The 21,358-nt window shown below is 38.4% G+C and overlaps 1 protein-coding gene across 1 annotated transcript; it reads right to left on the bottom strand.

The window, feature by feature from the left end:
* Window positions 1-861: 861 nt before the first annotated feature.
* On the bottom strand, window positions 862-13,824 carry nrn1a (neuritin 1a). The gene is made up of 3 exons (XM_020656034.2): window positions 13,532-13,824; window positions 6,563-6,710; window positions 862-4,054 (listed from the first exon to the last, which is right to left on the bottom strand). Exons 1-3 carry the CDS (start codon window positions 13,584-13,586, stop codon window positions 3,826-3,828), a joined length of 432 nt encoding a protein of 143 aa, XP_020511690.1. The 5' UTR covers window positions 13,587-13,824; the 3' UTR covers window positions 862-3,825.
* Window positions 13,825-21,358: the final 7,534 nt, after the last annotated feature.

Here is a 21,358-nt window from a genome sequence, read left to right as displayed (position 1 = left end):
TGGTTATTTATGGCTTTTTGAAAGCATGATGAGACTGAATCCCACAATATTATTTTGATAAGAAAAATAAGAAAAAAGCAAATTAACTCGGATTTGCAATCTTCCTCTCAGAAATATTAAAGCAAGATCAAAGAAAATATTGAGTTTCTACTTGTTTTAAAACCTTTGTGATAGCTCACATTTTCACTTTTGTACCATTTCAGTTTAATATTTTCTTGCTTCGCCTAATAAGTTAGGCCAAGAGGATTGTGGGATATTTGTGTCTTTAAAAGTATGGGAGTCCCAAAATAAGAGAGAGTGAACTTCTCCACAGAAATCATTTTGTACAACTCTTAAACTCAGAATCGATAGTTAATCGTTTTCTCTAAATGGTTTATTAAATAAGTATGACAATTCATTTTTATTTTATGTTTTCTCCTGCAGCATGTGAAGAAATCCAGTTTCATCCCTTTAAGAAAGATTATAGTTGTATTAAAAATCATAAAAGTTTTCTGAAATCATTTTCTCAGTGCATTAAAGACCTGATCAACATCAGAAAGAATCAGGTGTTTGCTATTTGGATGCATTGATCAGTTTAATCCAACTCAATGTAAAGGTGTGGCAGTTTGGGTTATCCACGTTAGACTGAACAAACATCTTCAGCATCAGGACCACCTCCTCCTCCTCCTCTTTCTCTCAATCAATATAAACTGAGTACTGAGACGTGTGGCAGCTCAGGGACTCTCCCTCATTAATAATGAATACACTCCAAACCTCACCGTCTGTGTGTGTCTGTGTGTGTGTGTGTGTGTACATCATCTTGAATTAATCCCAATCGCCCCCAGCTCTTGAAGCCACATTTTGAAAACAAAGAGGACACACTTCTTTTCAAACATTAGTCATTTTATTTATTATTCTTTGTCATTTTAGCATCTTTTATAATTATTATTATTCTTTTATATCTCAGTAGGTCTATAATCTGTAAAGTATCAATCTTGTGTTAAAACTGTCTGCAATAGACTATCTATAATAGAGCTTTTTTATATTCTCAAAATCATTTGATATACATTTTCTCTTGTTAGATGATTTTTTGGAATAAATTCTTTTTTTTTTAAACTCTTAGTTTTCCTCATAAACAAACAAAGAGACAAACAAACAAACAAAAGTACACATCTTTTCCGTCAGAAGGCAGTGGAAATGTCATCTGTGCCTCAGCAAAGGAATAAACAACCTCCTTGAATTTATTTACTGTATTTATGTAGTTTACGATGCTACTGTACCGGTGGGGCTCATCTTTTTAAATCTAACATACAGACCTAAAATATATCACCTCTAAGATCTTCTAGCATGAACATATGAAACGGGGGATGTGCTAAATGGCAACAGTCATATCTCTCTTCAGCCACGGTTTGATTTTTTATAGCTACACTGGCCATGAAGTCACGTCTTCGTATTGCTGTGGACTTTGAAAAATACTGTATTTCTTTTTTTTTTTTCATCCAGTAACCGTTTTGCTCACAGATTCATTCATTTCTAGCACATGGTTCTGCTGAGCAGGGATGTGACAGGACAGGAGGAACACTGAGAAATCAACCACCAACATGAAATAAAGTTAATATACTGGGTTTCTAATTCACGTCCAAAAAGGTTCTTTGTAGAGTTTCCATCAGGCTGATGTGTCCTACAGCAGCTTAACCTCTCAACATATTCTCGTGGGATCTCAGGAGATGAGCACAATCGCTGACAAACTAAAATTCAGGCAACAATTAACAGAAATGTATGTCTACAACTACTTTGACTTTACTACATGAGCTCTAAGCGGATATGCATTCTCACATTTTACGTTATCTATTTAGAACGAGTACATTTCAGTCGTTTTCTTGAGATGTCAAGAGCTTAACTCATTATCACGGGAAAACTAGCATTGTTATCCCAAGAAAACAAGCTAAATGAGTCATGAGATCAAGAAATCAACTAGTTATCATAGAGAAAATAACAACAATAACCAATATTAAACGATTTTCCTTTTTTTATCGAATTAAATGCTGAAACTCAATACTTATGGATTACTCACATTTTAATCGCATGTTTCCAATATTTTGCATTTTTGTTCTGTCTTAAGCTTAGATTACTCTACTTCCGCTTCTGATTCAAACCTGCTTTTATTTTGAAAGAAAATGAGTAACATTAAGTCTGAGGGTTACAGCATTAACTTAGCCACAGAAAAAAGGAACTTGTTAAGCTGTTTAACATAGATATTAGCTAGCCAGAATAACTGGTTTACTTGCTAAACTGAACTTTGAGTTAGCTATCATCCGTTAAGGTGCTAAACTGATTAGCTAGCCTCAATTTATCTGGTGTAGCTGAACTGTTAGCTAGCCTTTCCCCTTGTACACTATGGTGGATGCTAAACTGAGCTGTTAGCTGAAGTTAGCAAGTATAGTTTATCGATTTAACAATCACATTGGGCAGCTAACTTAAACATAGTCTGTTTTATCCTCTGAACTGATTTTATCTATCTGTATCTGGTTTAATTGATTAATATTCTTTAAGCTTTGCAATGAACACTAGTTTTTTTTTGCGTCTATTACAAAACAGGCTGGAATATGTTGCTTTAAAACCATTTACCTTTTTGACTTGTAGGAATAACCAATAGCACCAAAAATTGCCCCTATTACAGCAATTTGTGCTCATTTCCTGAAATGTTTAGAGACTGCCTGATCCGACTTCATGCAATTCGACATCAGTTTAAACTGTTCTTTTATGAAAGGCAGGCGTTACACTCTCAACTACATCCCTGCACCTCAGAGCTTGGTGAGGGAAAAGGCTACGGTCACACCAGAGACCAGCAGGTTTCTTTATGGAGGGTCAATTTTCAAAATGAAAACAAGCCAGCCAGATATACCCACCAAAGTAAAATGTCAATTTAATAATATGCGTCACAACTCCAAGATTGACTGCAAGCCATGCTGCATGGGTCAAACCTCAACACCATCACTGGAGCTTTGCGTTCGGTCAATGCTAATAATTATCCTTTCAAGTCTGACATGTACAGTGGAAATTTTGCGCAGTGGTGACTTCGTTTAAATTAAATGAACTTGGTGCAAAATGCTGCCGTGCTAAAAGCTGGTGTGACCGTGGCCTGAACACAACAAACAGCCAATAAGTATACAAATATTACATCACCGTCAAGCATTCAGTCTATCAAACCTACCAGGATCAACACAGTCAACTTGGCGCGATAAAAAAGGAAAAATATTTGTGGTGGCAATGTGGCGACTTGCGCTCAAGGCCGCGGCTTGTCTTATTGATTTTGTGGCTTTAAGCTTGGCCTCGCGTTGCACATGAATATGTTCCTCAGGCTATATGGCAACTCTAATTTATAGCCAGATACTGTGTCAGCACCCTGCAGTCACATAGTGCTGTCTAGGCCTAGCCTACTAAACATCAATAATTCATGGTTGACTTTAATACTGTGTAATTCCACGATTGTAAGCGGGCAAGGATCCATCAAATTTTCATCATTGTCATCATTTCAGCTCAACGGCTAGTGAATATTTGATGTTATCGACCTCCAGGTCGGGTCGGCGTGTGATTGGATGAGCGCTGCAGGAGGACGGCCTGCTGATGTCCCAGGGAGGCAAACCAGGCCGCCGTACAGTGATGTAGAAAAAAATCCAGTTTGGGAGTATTTTTCTGGTGATGAAGTCAAACTCAGTCCTCGGAGTTGTATTTTTTCAGCATCGGAGAGTAACTATCATTCTTTTTCTATTTTCTTTTTTCATGTGTTTTTCCTTTTTTTCTTCTTTTCACTTTGTGTTTTATTTGATGTTTTCCTTGTTTCTGTTAAAACGCCAGCCAAGTCAGTATGGTGGGCAGCGTGGTTAGGACCATGGCGAGGCCCTTGGCGTCAGCTGATCTAGGGGCCCCGTTGCCGCTGCCACAGAGTTCAAACAAACTCCCACGGAAATCCAGGTTGCGGGACTCCTTTTTCAGTTTCTCCCAGAGGTCCGTCGCTCCCTCCTGGCAGTCTGCCAGCGCTGTCGTGGCACAGGAGTGGAAGTTATCCCAGTAACTGGCAGGAGAAAACACAGCAAGCATTAACACCACAAGCCTGTGACTGCAGTGGGAGGCTGGTTTGAAACTGAATGCATCATCCAGTCAAGAAGCAGAGCCAAGAGTGGAAGTCATCCCAGAATGTGGCAACACAGAAAACACAGCGATGAGGAAGCTTATGAGGACAAGTTTATATTCCAGTAAAACAAGTACTTGTTTCAACCCAAACATCCTCCTTTTCCTGAACAAAACCAATGTGTTTTTTTTTTTCACATTAACCAAAGTTGATGTATTGAAGCATTTCCACTCCACTACATAAAATTAAGTTGTTACAAACAAAACACATCAGTTTGCAGACGATGCAAAGTTCTCTGTTAGAGAATAATAGGCTATATTAAACACTTACATTTTCTAGTTTATTACTTAAGGCAGAGACAAAGGTCAACACACTTTTAGAAAGGTTATTTTTCAGTAGGTCAGTAGTTTTAAGTTTTCAAGTACATCATTTGCACCAGGACTAATTAAATTGCCATTTTTAATTCATTTGAATTGGTTGGATTGTTAATAACTTGGTTGGTTATTCTGTTGGTTGGTTGGTTGATTGGTTGATTGGATGGATGAATCGATTGATGGATGTTCAATAAAAAACATAGCAGGAGTTTTGTTGCCTAAACATCATTGGACTTTTCTCAGTAACTTGAACACTTTATTTGCTCCATATTTATTATTGCTAACTTGACCTCAGAGTCCTGCTGCAGCAAAACCAACACTTAAAGGAAACCTACATCTTCACATTGTGAGGCGAATGGTTTCTTACCAAGCTGTTGCATGTTGCAAGTTGGGAGTTAAAAAACATTTGGGGGGGTGGGGGGAGGGGGGGGGGGGGGAGTGAATGACTCAAGAAAACTGTCAGTTATTAAGGTTAATTGTTGTTATTATAACTGGGATAAAATCCAGGATGGCTGGATGCATTAGGATGGCTAATTTGTGGTTCCAGAGTTGTAATTTCATTTAATTTCTGTTCTATATCTAATTTCTTTCCTTCTTCTTCCAGACTAACGATTTTCTTTTCCTTATCTCCTGCTCCCCATCCTTTCCCGTCATTTGTCTTTGTGTTCTTTCAACAGGCTTTTTCCTTTCTCTCCCCTTTTCATTTCTCTTGTTTCTTTTATCTCTTCCCCTATTTCCCCTCTTTCTTTTTAACTGTTGTCTCCTTGTTTTTTTTCCTAAATGTAACTTTCCCTCCATCCTCCCTTCTGACTCACTTTTTTGCATCCATGATGTTTTATTTAAATTGAAGCAGCATCATTCTCTCTGTTCTCTCCTTTAGTTTCATTTTATTCTGTCTTATTTGTCATTATTTATTTTTTGGCTCCTGCTTGCTCTCTTTTTGTCCCTCATTGCAATCTGTTCATCTTTTTTTTCTCCTTCCTCCTCCCAGTTGATGTAAAGACGACACCAGCCTGCTCACCGACGTGTCCTGCCAGACACACACACACACACACACACACACACACACACACACACACACACACACACACACACACACACACACACACACACAGCGTATCTAATCCAATCTTCCAATCTGCTCTTATTGATGTTGACCTCCTGAACCGAGCCGTGTCGATGCTACATCTCTCAGCAATTAACGTGTGTGTGTGTGTGTGTGTGTGTGTGAGAGGAGGCGTATTAACACATCCCTTCTGCCACGCCTCAACACTGCTGTGATGGAGCTGTCACTGAATTAAAAAATCGTGTGTGTTTTTGAGCAGAGTGGGGCTTCCTCTGCCATCTGGTGCCCACCCGCTTTGGTGGTGGGGTGGGATGAAAGGGGGATAAAAGAGGAGGGTGATGAGGGTGGGGGTGGGGTCAGCTGGCTTGCACATATGCACACCTCTGGTCCCCCTCAGGGTTTCACTTTAATCACTCATATTATTTTCCAATCGGGTCTCACTTCAGCTCATCATAAAGTCACTCAATTGAATATGAAGACGTGTTTATGTGTGCACAAATTTCACTTTTTATATCAATCTTAATAATTAACCCAAAATGTTACATATATCAAAATTCAGAGCGTGCACATATTCACTCTCAACACAGCTCAAATGTGGCTGCTTTGTCATTGAACAGGTTCATTTAAAGTTGTGCAGGGTCAATAGTCTAGTTATTAGAGCACATTACAGCCTGATACAAAAAGGAATTTGTCTAGCTTATTTATTTCCCTTGTTGCTGCACATCAGTCTGCACGGTTGCGTTGTAGGGGTCAGAAGGCAGAAGGGGCAGAAGGCAGTATCAGCGTTGTCACTACCTCGAGCACACTTCAATGGAGCCTGGGTCTGTTAAAGGTGGCAATGCTGTTTTGGCTGGGTGGAACTCAAGGCCATCAGTAGGGAATAGGGGCATGACTGGGATGAGGGGTGTCTTCACTGAGCACTTATCCTTTCATTAGGGCACAGGTACTGCATGTTTAGTTCACATTAATATCGTGTAAATCCCCTGAACAGTGTATTTGATGTGAATTTACCTGCAAATCTTGTGCAGGTTCTCCCTGTCGTCCAGGTCCTGGGGATAGCTGGCCATGTTCTCCCCCAACTGCAGCAGACAGTCTGAGAAGCCTTTAAACACAGAGTCACATTGACCAGCACTGACCAGCACCGTCTGCAACACGGAGACTGTGAATCGAGGAAGATGAAGACGAAGAAGAGGGGGAGGAGGAACCAGGAAGGAGTGGAGGTAAGGACATAAAGGCAGGGAGGGGAGAGAGAAAGGAAGGAGAATTTCAAGTTAAGGATATTTTAATGTATTAGATCAAGGAGATGAAAAAAATAGTAATTCATGTCCATCCAAGTTTGACAATGACTACAGTTCATGTCCTGCATTGTTGAAACAGGAAATATGTATTTTCCTTTAGCATGAACGCTACATGCATCTGTCTAAGCCTATTGGTAAATACCAAAACTCTTTCAAAGACGAATAAGGGGACCTTCAGGGTCTGTATGCGATGAAACCAGATTAAACCTTGCATACATTTTCACTCATCAGCTGCAATATTAGACACTTAGAACAACGGCTATGGACATCCAGCAGGTGGAAAGTTAAGTAGTATTACCATCTAAGTCCACCTAAGTGCTAGCAGTGCAGGACTTTTACCCTAAAGATCAACGGGCCTTGTGTGAAACCAAAACCAAAATGTTTTTGTTTAAAACCTAACCAAACTGCAATAACTTCTACTCAACCTTGTGTTTTGGTAGAAAAATGCAGAAAAGGAAAGCTTAAGTGTACATTAAAATAGACTACAAATGGTTGTTCAAAACGGATGCTTCTGGAAGTCTTGACACAGTACCAAAAGCATATCTTAAAAACAAGCAAAATGGTGTCTAAAAGGAGTTGCAAAACCTTAAAATATACACTAAATATACTTCAACAGCTGCAAAAGCATATCTTAAAATAGTACTTCAAAGTGGTCTCTAAATGGTTTTCTAAAAGTAGTTGACAAGGGGCTCTGAAGATAGACTCTAAAGGGTACTTTATAATAGTCTTAAAATACAATTGTCATAAAAGGATACAATAGGGTCAAAAGGATTCTCCAGGATATCATCTTAAAATAGCCTCAAAAGGGTTCCTTTAACCATTTGTAAATGGTCCATGCAAAATATCTTCGAATGGGTACCTTGAAACAGTCGCTTAGTGGTCATCTTGAAATATCTTGCAAAGTCTACCTTTTAACGATCCTTGAAACAAACAACAGATAAAAACAACCGAACAGGTAAAAAATACTACAAACTACTGCAAACTACTACAAAAAACTACCGAAGAACTACCAAATATGAAACTTTTATAAAACTGCTGAACAACAACAAGTATACAGAAACATCAAACTGAACCTGATCTGAGGTTCTCAAGAATCCCCTTCAGTAAATGTTGCCTTTGGCAAGTTTATTTAAAAAAAAAACATGCGGCAGTCGTTGTTAAATGCTAACTACATAATTTGTAATTGTGCTTCCAATTTAATCACAACATTCAGTTATCATCTCGCTCAGAATACAAACATATAACCAAGGAGTCATGCAGCTTTTATAATAACTGGTGGACAGTTCAGCTCACATGTGAGACAAAGCTTTTCTCTTAATAAATTTTGGGTTTTGGGACTTTCTGTGTGTTAATGTGACAGAGACGAACTGATGGTTAAAGGAGTCACTGTTTCCTCACACTAATGGCTCTGTTCATTGATTTCCTTTGCTTCAGTCTGACTCAAATAGAGCAGCAAGGATGGAAGAGACACCAAAGAAGTAACTTACAGATAATACAGAAACAAGAAACACTTTCAGACTGTTTTGGTAATATAATCACTGTTCTGTGTGTGTGTGTGTGTGTGTGTGTGTGTGTGTGTGTGTGTGTGTGTGTGTGTGTGTGTGTGTGTGTGTGTGTGTGTGTGTGTGTGTGTGTGTGTGTGTGTGTGTGTGTGTAATTGAAGCAGTGTCTCAAATGTAAAACTCAATGATAAAACATCACAGGTCTGACACGCCGCCCATCTCCTCAGCACACACACGCAATAACACACACACGCCCCTTGACACGACCTCTGTTAAGTGTGTGTGTGTGTGTGTGTGTGTGTGCGTGTATGTGTGCGTGTGTGTGTGTGGTTCATTAAGCAGGACATCAGGCTGATTGATTGGTTTGGATAATAACACGCCGGCTGTCCGGTTCCACTCAATCAAACTGTGGACTAACACAGCGTGACGTGTTGGACGAGACACGGCTGTTAAGAGAAATATTTACAATGACTTAAATACTGCATATAAAAACTGCTTAACAAACGACATGTTAAAAACCACTAAAAAATCTATATCTAAAACCACTAAAAATAACATGTAAAAAATACTTAACAAACTACCAAAAAGGGACTTCTATAAAACTACTGAACCAACTACATAAATAAAGTTTTTAGAAATCTACTTTACTTCAATTTACTCTACAGAAAAATTACAAAACAAACTGTTAAACCCGCAATAGAAACTACATTTAGAAAGTTGATATATAAACTACTTATCAAAATACAAATAAAAACTACTACACAAACTACACATACATTATTTTTTAAACTGAATATGTAAAGCACTGTAAAAATGACAATTCATTAATCGATCCAAACTAGAAGTAGGCTTCATAAACTGCTGTAAAACTACACTTAGTTACATTAAACTTCTGATGATATAACTGTTTTATTATCTTTCCTTTATTACCAAAAAGAATGTCCAATAACATGTCTCCAAAATTATGTTTATTTAAAGAAATCTCGGCAGATTTAGTATTTAGCTATATCACAACTTTGTCTGACTCATTTATGAAACCCAAAAGATAAAATATCCATGAGGCAGAACTATAGAGAGATGTCTTTTGTCTAATCCAAACCTTCAAGCCTACATAACCTACAATCCACCTGTACCGCAGACAGGTGGGAGATTGAAGTGTGATATGCTTGTAGCTGCAAAAGTCTGGTATACTCTGACTCAACACCGAATATTTTAAACATTTGTCAAACTTGTATTTATCAGCTCTTATCAACACTGACTGATTGACCTCATAGTGACCCAGATGGTTCCACAAGAGGGGTCTATAGACCACTTCATGACTTTAACAACACAAATTTAAAATCAAATAAGTCAAAGGTCAGACTCTTGAGAAGCAGATTTGTCATTTTCAAGAGGTAAAGCAGTAGGGGATACTAAAAACTGTAAAAAAAAAAAAAAAAAAAATCTGTAGAAATGTAAAGCTTAGACAATGTGACATAAAATAGTTTGAAGTAGCACTTTAAGCAGCGGAAACATCCAAAATACACATAAATTACTAGTTATAATCAAAATTGGAACCAATGTTAATGCACTATGACAACTGAACCTGCTGAAAATACAAAGACATACTTTTACTTGTGGAAGACTTTGCATGAAAGTAAAAAATATTTTAAACGTATTTGTTCCGTAAATAAAGTATAAAGCATCTGAATGTCTTCTTCCACAATGGTTAAAATCCAAATAGAGAAACAGCAGTTTGAAGTATAGTGACTAGTGTTTTAAACTGAAATTTGAACCTCAGTGAAAATAAACTGTTGTCTCGTTTCTAACATAACTAAATGAATGACTTTTGGATAATGTGTGTGCAACAGTTTTAAGTGTCCCCCTTGAAACTTAACACTACGCTTAAATGTTTCTGTGATATTTGCAATACAACTGAACTGTAATATGTAATATTTTTTTTACCTGATGAGCAAATAGCAGCTTTAAATCTAAAATGTGTAAGAACTCTTTCTTCCAATCTCTCTCTCTCTCTCTCTCTCTCTCTCTCTCTCTCTCTCTCTCTCTCTCTCTCTCTCTCTCTCTATGGAGGAGGCATTACATCATCTCAATCACGCTGCACACTTTCTCTTTTGTCTCTCTGCAGTTTTTAATCTATCGAGCCAATCAGCTGCAGAGAAAGTCACAAAATCATGAAATATATGAATGAAGAGAACCCCCCCAACACACAACAAAATAATCACTGCAGCCTGTGTTACTTCACTCATTTTATTTGATCACACATTAATTTTCCTCTTGTTGATTTATTAATTTTCTTTCAGATTTTTTTAATTCCACATAGTTAAAATATTAATGAATATTCATTATCATGTGAATCTCCGAAACTGGCATTAATCAGAGAGGGAATCAAAACATTTCTCAGTTGTTCCCCCTTATTTCTGTGTTTTGGGTGTTTTAAATGAACCCTCTCACCTTCTTGGGCGTTTCTTTCTGAAGAAATGTTCAAAGATAAAAACTGTTTGTAATAATTTTTCACATCTGCAGAGCAAGCTGCGATTTGTATTCGTTGTGTCTTTTCATTCTCTATCCCTAAAACACGTTCGACTTGATTACTAACATTTATTTTCAACCATCCCTAACTGCATTATTATATATTTTTGTGTATTGAGATTTGTTTTAAGTGTAATGTTTTGATCATCTGAGAGGAAAACAATACAGTCCCATCTCGCGCACACAAACGGGGACGCGCGAAGCTTTTGCGTTCACGCCTCCCACCATCCAGCACGCTCGCACTCATTCACCCCACCTCCACCTCCACACACACACACACACACACACACACACACACACACACACACACACACACACACACACGCTGTTGCCTGCAATGCATCTCTGCCAAAAGCAGCGTGTTGTAGCTTCCACAGACACACCCACCTCCGACACGCACACAAGGACGTTTATTTTCGCGCGTAAAAATGCCCAAAATATACAACCAACCATTTCACAACACCACAAAAAATGTTGCAACTAATATCCTTTAAAAGAACATTAATATCATGAGTCTGAGGGTGTCTATTTTTGTGGTGATATATTTTCTGATTCGTGCAGGTTTGCTACAAATGTCGATGCTTTTTATTTGGTTTTAATGTTTTGGAGGGAAATGTGCAGAAGCAGCAGCGCGCCAAATCTCCTCTCACCAACACTAGATTATTAATAAAATACCGAACAAAGCTTTTATAAAAGAAACAAATCTTTCCAAAGTGCCACAGAGAGATAAGAGGAAGATTCAGACCAAATGAAGCCGTGCAGTCCGCAGCAGGCTGCTCCTAAAAATAACTGAAATGATGTGAGGGGGGGGGGGGGGGGGTGTATTTGTAATGCAGACTAATTAATCGATTTTATTCGATTTCTCTCCATGTATTAATCAGTGTGTGAAATAATTCAGCAGCTCTGTGCCCTCATTCGAATTGGGTTTCATTCTCGTCTCTTTCTGAGCGAGTCTGATCCAAATTAAAAAAAAAAACACCAAAAACACAGAAATTAATATTCATTCATCATCTAATCTCACTTCTTTTGTTTCTAACCTCCATAATCTCAATAATCTGAACATCATTTCAATCATTTCTGCCTCGTGAAGGCGCAAACCCCTCTCTCTCTCTCTCTCTCTCTCTCTCTCTCTCTCTCTCTCTCTCTAACAATAGCACCGGTGAGGATTCTGTCTTGAATAATTCAGCATTTCTCTCTGCTACCAGCAACACACACACACACACACACACACACACACACACACACACACACACACAGCCCTCCTCCACAGCGTCGTTATGCAATGCAACAGCAGAAAACATTAACCATCTCCATATTTCTCCTCAATGTATTTCCTTTTGATTTTTGCAGATATTAGACGCATCCCAGTTTTGTCCCTCTGCAGATGTTTTTTTTGTTTTTTTTGACCATGCATGGAGCTCATGTGTAGTTCTCTGCACCCTAATAACACGTGATTTTTATTGTTAAAACAGAGCAGTTTTAAATAAATTGACCGTCGTGCACGAGGCGCATGCACGCGGCCGACGTTTTTGCACATTCGCATCGAAAATAATGGCGACAATTTCGTTTGCTCTTTTGTTGATGGAAGAAAACCAAAGCAGCGACTAAAATAAAGATGAAATGAATAAGGAAGTGCTGTGTGAGCGGATGCGGGTGTGCCGGAGCTGTTACAGCCCCGCACAATGCGGCGGGAAAGACGGAGCCAGCACCAGCTACAAACCGGGAGGATCAGCTCCTGTTCGACATTTTAACGCTTCATTTCTGCCATATTTAATACAGGCTACCTGTAATTCCCGTAAAACGAGAACTCGGACGTGCATCGTGTTGTTTTATTCAGCATCTTAGAATCTGCAGAATAAACCAGAAATATGACGAAAACGAGACCGAAACAACCCTTTTAATTTTCTGATATTAAAACTGTAAAAATATTATGTTCTTCAACGTGAAAAAAATTCAACAAATGTCTCCACTTTCGGACGACCGAGGTGCAGAGAGGGGGGAGGAGCAGGGGAGGACGAGGAGGAGGAGGGAGGGATGGGGGCATTCCCCTTGTTAGCGCACACACTCACACACACACACATACACACACACGCATGCACACACACACTGACACGCTTTTTTCAAACACACACACACACACACACTCAGAGATGATGTGTAGTCCCGTTATAACGAGCCTCCGCTGCTTCATTCAAATCACTCAAATCCAATCGGAAACAGTCAAAGAAATATGGATTGCGTATCAATAAAAAATCTGTTAATATTGTTTCAAACGAATTCAACTTTAACATTAGAATTATTAACATTGAATTTTATTTTTGACACGAATTGTCCCTCTTTTTTTTCTGCCGGTTATTCCTGAGAGATATTTACAAATTCGTTTTCTCAAAGCGACTGCTGTGTTTTTATTTCATCTCTAATTATTTATAAAATTATAAAGCACCTTCGTGGGTCAAGATGACCTACAAGGCAGTCCAAAAACGATATTTCTGCTTTTTAAAACACGAGGGAAAAAAGCAGGAAAATGTCGCTCTTGGGCTTTAAAAAATGTTTTTTCCAACAAAAAAAAAAAAAAACAGAGAAATATATCAGACGTTTGTTTCTGCAGCTGTGTCATATGTTACATCAAGCGTTAAATGTTAGAGACTCACCGATGTGTAGAGCTAGAAAGAGAGCGAGACATCTGGAGGACCAGGTTACTCCCATCCTCTGCGTCCTCCTCTCACCATGAGAGTCTCAGTCACAAAGTTAGAGAGCCGCACATTCCCCGCAAAACACCCGCAAACAGCTGCTACATCCAACACTTGCTTTCTCCTCTTCCTCCTCAACCTCTTCTTCCTCTTTTTTGTCTTTTCTGAGTGAACGTGCACTTCTTCTTCTTCTGCTGCTGCTGCTGCTGGGGCTATGCTCTCTCGCGCGCTGCTCTGCGCTTCCTGCCTGTTTTTACGCGTCCGGAGAGAAAAGGAGAGAGAGAGAGAGAGAGAGAGAGAGAGCCCCTCCTCCTCCATCCATCCCTCTCTCTCTCCTCATTAATATTTGACCTGTTATTATTATGATCTCATCCTTTTCTTTCTTTTTTTTCCTTATTTTAAAGATTTGACCCTGAATAAACGCAAATCGCATCATTTATTTGAAAATCCCTTTCTTTACATTTAAGGACTTTTTTGTCTTCATATTTGTCAAGAAAAATCTGTGAACAAAGACAGACGTAACACGTGATTGCAGAAAAATTTTTCTTATTTTCAAATAACTCAAAAGCATTATTTCCGGAGTTTTGACCTGCATGACTCGATTATTCTTGTTATTCATTCATTCATAAAATGACGTGTAATTCTGCTGAAATTCTCTGAGGGTAAAAAAAAATATTTTATAGATTAAAGCTTTTTGTTTTACTTCATCTTTAACCATTTTTTTAAAGTAAGATAGGCCCTACATAATTTAAACGTAATTCATACTGGCCTTAACATAAACACACCCGTCACAATGTGTAAAAAAAAATATCACTTTACTTTTATTTAGAATTTTTGTTTTGTGACACCCAAAGAAGAAACTATATAGATGTTTAATTGTTTTTAACTTTTATCTGCTATAGCTGTCTTTAATAACATTACAGTCACATTAAACATTTAAGTCAACTTGACTTTTATTTTGAATTGTTTCCGTTAAGTTTTTTATATAATTGTATCCATGACAATATTCTTACAATTACATTAAATATATAGCCTATATATATTTATATTTACGCTATCTATATATATATATATATTGCCTTTGTTTACAATATAACATGTTGGAATGCAACTACTTTATCACAATATATCGCCAAATTAATGTCAATACACAGAAGAAAACGCAATATAGTTTAGATCTTTAGAAATACGAAGTGGAAAAAAAACAATATAAAAACAGTAAACTACAAAAAAGATTATGTTTGTTGTTTAAAATAACTACATATCATAAATTTACATAAAAGTAACATCAACTCATCCCAAATTGACCCTAGCACATTTTACACTTGTAACTTGACTTCTGACCTTTTGTGATAGTACTCACATCTGCCACTAGAGGCCGCCACCTTACATGAACATGCGTAAATAAACTGTTTCAGACGATGTGGTGTAAAAAGTCCTGAGCAGAAACAATCTGAGCTGCTTTAACGTGTCTGAAAACCACAGCCAGGCCAGCATGTTTGTAAGGAAGTTAAATTCACAGATAGACAGTTTTTTGTTGTTGTTGTTGTTTTTACCTTTTACCTTTTTTATTCAGGTAAGCAGTGATGAAAAAGGTGCCATTTTATGTAAAAGTTGGGAATTTTAACTGATACTTTAGTATAAGAAGTATTAAATACATTTACTCAAGTAAAACTTCCAGGAACTGATAGTTTAATTAACATTTTCATTTTGTGCTGTTTCAAACGTCCACTAGAGGGAGATACTGTTCTTTATACAGCACTATGATAATCTGACAGCCTCAATATGCCAATAAAACAGCTTCTAAAATATCAAACATATCTTTAGGAAAGTTTGACTAGTTTACAGTTTAGGTTAACTAGTTAAGATAAACATTATATAATTAATTATCCAACATGCAATTTAATAGCACAGTGAAAGGGGTTTGTAAAGACAAAGATGTTTTATATTAATGTAAGATTTTTTTAAAACCATAAACAGCTGTTACATTACTCTCTTGAAAGCCATCAGACTCCACTGATAAAAAAAACTGATATTTAACTTCAAAGAACAGAATTTTTTTAGTTTACTGCAGCCTTGAATTGATGGCTGTTTCCCTCATTTGTGACTTAGTATGTTAAAATAGTTGGTTCTGATTTTATAAAGTGACTGTGAAGCAAACAATAAGAGAAAAAGTCCAGGCAGTAGGAGACCAACAACGCCTGTGTTCTGTGAGGTATAAGGAAGGTTCTTTTCAATGGAGACTCTTTGTGTTGTAGGGAGTGATGAAACAGCTGTTTCTGTTTGGTTTTAAACAGATATCTCTCGAAGAAAACATTCTCCCTCTGTAAGGATCCTTTCAGTAATGTTGTCAGACCCCTAAAATAACAATCTGAGCCTGTCAGGGACAAAAACAACAACTTTTAGTGAACATACTTTGACTTTTATGTTTCCGCCATGACAGTGTGCAGACTGAGCAAATCTGCAGACTACCATAAGCACAGTAACGCAACATGGTGTGTGTGTGTGTGTGTGTGTGTGTGTGTGTGTGTGTGTGTGTGTGTGTGTGTGTGTGTGTGTGTGTGTGTGTGTGTGTGTGTGTGTGTGTGTGTGTGTGTGTGTGTGTGTGTGTGTGTGTGTGTGTGTGTGATCGAATATGTGGGGGATCTCGTCTCCTTCTGCTGACGTCAGCTGAATCTGAAACAAACCCTCTCTCTCTCTCTAGCCTCCATATTAACACAGATGTTTCCCTGAGGCGATGCAGTGCTGCAGCAGAACACACACACACACACACACACACACACACACACACACACACACACACACACACACACACACACACACACACACACACACACACACGCACACACACACAGAGTAATTGGTTCCCAGGACAGTTTACAATCGTCTCAAATCTGACAAACATTTAAATCCTGGACACACACAAAACATTTCTGCATGTGTGTGTGTGTGTGTGTGTGTGTGTGTGTGTGTGTGTGTGTGTGTGTGTGTGTGTGTGTGTCTGTGTCTATGACCTCTTTGTGTGACTTTGAGTTTGACCTTCAACCATGTCCTCTTCTTGTCCAATCAGAGACAGATGCAGAGTCGACTCAACTCTCTGCCACATAAGATCCTTTAAAGCTGAAGCCATTAGTGCCCCCTGCTGGTCAAAACAAGCATTGCTAATTTACTGGTCTTCAAAGTGTTAAGTGATATCACAACTGGATTTTTCTTCTCTTCTGTAATGTTTTTCCCAAAACTTACTGGAATACTACATTTATACTCATCCGCCGCTTAAAATAGTCCATACTTTGTTTGATAAAAGTGATTTGAGTTTTCTGAGAGATGGAACTTTTTCTTTCTGTCTGTGTCTGGATGATCTTTCCTTCTGCTTCCAACTCCTTGAGGCTGACCAGGTCACAGTTTGCAAACTTACAGATTTCAAGGTAAATTCATGTCGGACTACTCCCAGGATAAGTCTGCAGAGGATGTTATACGACTTGTTTTGAAAATCACGCGAAAGTTCCCCAATATGAAACCAAAATTTCCAGAGACAGCTTCAAGCTTCTATGTAAACTGGTGAAACTTTTTACAGTGGCTCACTTCTTCTTCTCCACTGGAAGCCCTGCAGCCCCCCCCTTAAAGAGACAGCAGCTAAAACAAATTGTTTCAGGCAGAGGCTGAAATGAAAGTGTGAAATATAAGTGTATTTTTGTGTCTCTTTTTGAGATTACAAACCCATACCCATCATTCGATGATTAAGAGGAACAAATCAATAATTTTCCCGGTTGATCACTTAAACAACAAGATTAAACCAAAAGCCCCGGTTCATATATTCAAAAAGCATGTTTAGTCACCCCAAAGACATTCAATTTACATCATACATCAAAATCAACTTCCTGAGATGGATTCACCTGCGTCACCAAACCTTATTCACTTTCCTGTCACTTCTGCAGTTCCTCTCATCTCCTCCTGATTAAACACCCTCCATGACCTCTTTGCAAAATGTATTCTCCCAGGAATATTTTTAACCCTTTGTGGTTAGTAAATCTCCTCTGATATTGCAGGAGTTCTGGATGTTTCTGTATTCAGTGTCAATATTTAGTGAGGTGTAAAAACTTGCCTCATTCAACCAGCGCTCAGGTTTGAATTTTAGAAATAGACGGAGATCAGTTTCTCTGATCATGCAGAAGGCAGAATAAGGACAGGACATACATAATACAACACAGGACAGGATTATTCTGGGGGGGGGGGAATCGACTAACTGAGGTTTTCTGCTTGATGAGGAACAGAATGAAGAGTGAAAGAGGAGTGACGTCATAGCAACAGAATTTTTCAATGGGCCTCTGTGTTCAGTGTGTGTGTGTGTGTGTGTGTGTGTGTGTGTGTGTGTGTGTGTGTGTGTGTGTGTGTGTGTGTGTGTGTGTGTGTGTGTGTGTGTGTGTGTGTGTGTGTGTGTGTGTGTGTGTCTGTGTGTGTGTGTGGGGGGGCATGCTGCAGCATCATTTATCATTTCTGCATCTGTTCGTTTTCTCAGTCAGTGGCTCCACCTGGTGGTAGAAAAGTGTAACTGCGCGATTAAGGAAGACCTCAGGTAATTTGTTGCTTTGCTTTTCTTTTCATTATGTTTTTGTTATTACCAAATAAATGTATCTTATCTTATTTAGCACTCCTTGAGTAGTTGAAATGTCAGTTACTTGCAGCTGAGTCACTGTTTTCTTTCTTGGCATGTTGCTGGTAAATAAGTTTGCATAGGTGTCTTTGAAAATGTTCTTTTCAAAAAGTGTTAAAAAAAAACTCCCTTTAATTTTTTTGCCACTTCAGTTAATTTTGTAATAAGTTTGAAGAGCAGTTTTATTTTCTGACTCTCTGATCTGAACTACTGGCTATGTTTGTCTCAGTTACTCTTATAAAGGTTTTCTTATACATAAATATTTAGTTTAGTTTACAAAAAGTAAAACACAATTAAAAACTCACATTTTTACATCCCTTTGATTCTTTTTTTTAGCGACTTTCTACATTTATTTTTCTCATAGATCGTTTATAAGAAGTGATGCAGCTTCTTGGTTCAAAATTGAAGCCAATACAGAGGTGCTTTGAAACTGCATTATTTCTAATCACCAGTAGGGGGCGATTGTAAAAGAGCAGGAGCCTTTCTGTGTGGAGTTAGCCCTGTGATTGACTGGCAAACAGCCCCTAACAGGAAAAGCGGCATAGATGAAGGATGGTTAGATGGTTGAATAATCCAAGTCTCGTATCTGACCAAAACAACTCATAATAAACCACAAATTAGCAAAGTTTCAGACATGTTCTTTTTGTTTTTCTCAATTGAGCTGACTCTGAGACCACGCTTTGTAAACAAAGTGTCATAATACAACATGATGAGGCATATACAAGAGTTAACAGTGCTCAGGCCCTGTTTGACCTGGAGCAATGTGAGTGCAGACCAGTGGGGGACTGGGGAGGGGGGACAACCAGGCTTCGGCACAGTATGAGGCAACTGGACCTAGTGTGAGTGCACCCTTATTGTGTAATAGTCTATGATGAAAAAGTTTGTACTTTTCAGTTGATTTATTCCCTTAGTAAACTTTTTCCTAACAAGTTTATCGTCTCAATCTGTAGTTTACCGTCTTCTTCAATACAACGTCAAGTTCAACAGTAAATTATCATCCAGTCAAAGAGACCAGAAAACAGGGGAGGAGTCAGGGCAGGGCTACCTGTGATTGACAAGTGATCACTTCTGGTTCAAGAGACGACCAAATGTGAGCCGACCAAGACAAAAAATATTCTGTCAATGTCGGACGTAAGACACATCACAAGTAACCTTTGCTGCAAATACTTCCCTAAAAACACATCAGTTTTAAAACACTGAAACAGAATCTTTAAAGTGTTGATTCAGCTGATTAAAGTGAGAAAATCTTCTGTATGGTCTCCTATTGACCTCTGAGTGATGAAAGAGATTTGTTGTCACTAGTATGCAAACGCCCTCTCTCTCACTTTTTCTCTGTCTCTTATTCATCAATTAGCCGCGGCGGAGTGTGCAAAAGGGTTTTCTAATCCCTGCAGGATAATAACAAGGTTGCCTCGGCATAAAGTGCCTGTTGGGGCTCTAATTGGTTTGCGGTCTGCTGGCGGTGGCGGTGGCAGTGGTGATGCACTGTTGGGTATTGACTCATTCTCCCTCAGGTTGCAATGAGTCGTTTTGTCTGCTCGGCTCGTTTCTTCAAACCTCTGTGGATATTTCATGAGTTTTAGACAAAAAGAGGAAACCACATTTTGTTCTGTTTACGATCGTCTTTTCTTTTGTCTCCTAACAAGAACCACAGGGATATGGTTGCTTTGACCCTTGACCTTTATCTCTCTGCTGCTTGTAATGATTATAAAAGTCAGGCTCAATCTACTGATGCTTAATTTATGACTTTATAAAAGTTGTAAGGAAAAAAGTTGAGCAACGGGAGCCTGTTACTTCCAAAAAGGCATATGATTTTTAGAACTGGGTCGGACTGAGGACTGAGAGACCACCTCTTCGGCTGGGTCTCGGTTCGGCTGTTTGGTGCGCACCCAGGTTTGATGGTTTGTATTCACACCTGCCCAAAAGATCTGCACCAGGGTTTTAGTTTGTTTCAAGCGAACTAGACAAGGCAGGTGTGAATACACCCTTGTATAACCTGCACAAAGTAAAATTTAGAAGCTGATCCTGGATGGAAAAATAATGGATTTCTAAAAGTTTTTTTCCAAAATGTTACAGTTTTTTAAATACATTTATGTCTGGGTCAAACTGGTGCACAGATAAGTATCTGAGTTTTGCAATATACCATGATCATGAACAGATTGACGTAACATTTTTAAGCAGCAGCATGTCAATGTGTTTGTGTGTGAGGAGCAAAATGACCTCTCTCACTTCCTCCTCTGAAAGACTCGCTGACCTGAACAGAGCAAGTTGAAACTTTTACATGTTGAAATAATTTCCTTTCCAGTCTTTTCTTTAAGATGAGTCTCTTTCTGTTCCATCTTTTCTTTTGTTGACTTCTCTCATATTTCATTTGATTCTGTATGATTGTGTTTGTGGATGCTCTTCATCTCTTATTGGGATTTTATTTCCATTTTATTCTCTCTCTTATAAATAAACTTTGGATGTGTTTTGGGATCTTCTTTCTAAAATAAAAAATTTGCATTTTCCTGCTGTTTCTATATTCTCCCCGTCCCGTCCTGCGTTGTGTTAGACGCGGGCAGATCTGCTGAGGGATCGTAATAACCGTACGACGGTCCTGATGACTCAGACCGATTAAATCCAGATCGAGGTGACAGACAGGGACTCATCCTGAAACATGAAGACTCTGGTTTGAAGATAACTGGCTCCCTGCCCAGAAAAACAAACATGAAGCACATTTTTTATTTTGTAGTGTCGTGTGCAGACTGATGAGAAGTCTCAGGGGGGAGAGACGGATGTTTGGTGTAAAAATGTCCCCACGTTGTCTCGTTTACATGTCAAACAGAAAATATCGGCAGGTTTTAAACCTCATTTAAGCTTTATTTATGTTTGATACATGCAGTACTTAGCCATGAATCCCAACATTAGAGTAAAAATGAAGCTTTTATGAAGCTCTGCATTGCACAGGTGTCTTTGGAAGTTTGTTGCAAAGAGAAATTGAATCTAAAGGAAGATTCTCTGCCAAAATACCTAAAGTATGCTCTCTATATGATGAATTTTTAGCTTTTATTCCCGTTCAGGAACACTCTGACTTTGCACATTGCAGTTCTCAAACATATAACTGTGGGCAGGAATACAAAATAAAAACAATGAGATCT

The sequence above is a fragment of the Labrus bergylta genome, chromosome 20, assembly GCF_963930695.1.
Source record: "Labrus bergylta chromosome 20, fLabBer1.1, whole genome shotgun sequence".
NCBI lineage: Eukaryota > Metazoa > Chordata > Actinopteri > Labriformes > Labridae > Labrus > Labrus bergylta.
Note: the sequence above shows the minus strand (reverse complement) of the source record. Positions and strands in the feature narration are given on the sequence as shown.

Coding starts and splice junctions, on each gene's coding strand:
- nrn1a (XM_020656034.2), bottom strand. CDS start 13,586: ATGGGAGTAACCTGGTCCTCCAGATGTCTCGCTCTCTTTCTAGCTCTA. Junction 6,711..13,531: donor CTTTCTAGCTCTACACATCG/GTGAGTCTCTAA, acceptor CTCGATTCACAG/TCTCCGTGTTGCAGACGGTG. Junction 4,055..6,562: donor AACCTGCACAAGATTTGCAG/GTAAATTCACAT, acceptor TTCTCCTGCCAG/TTACTGGGATAACTTCCACT.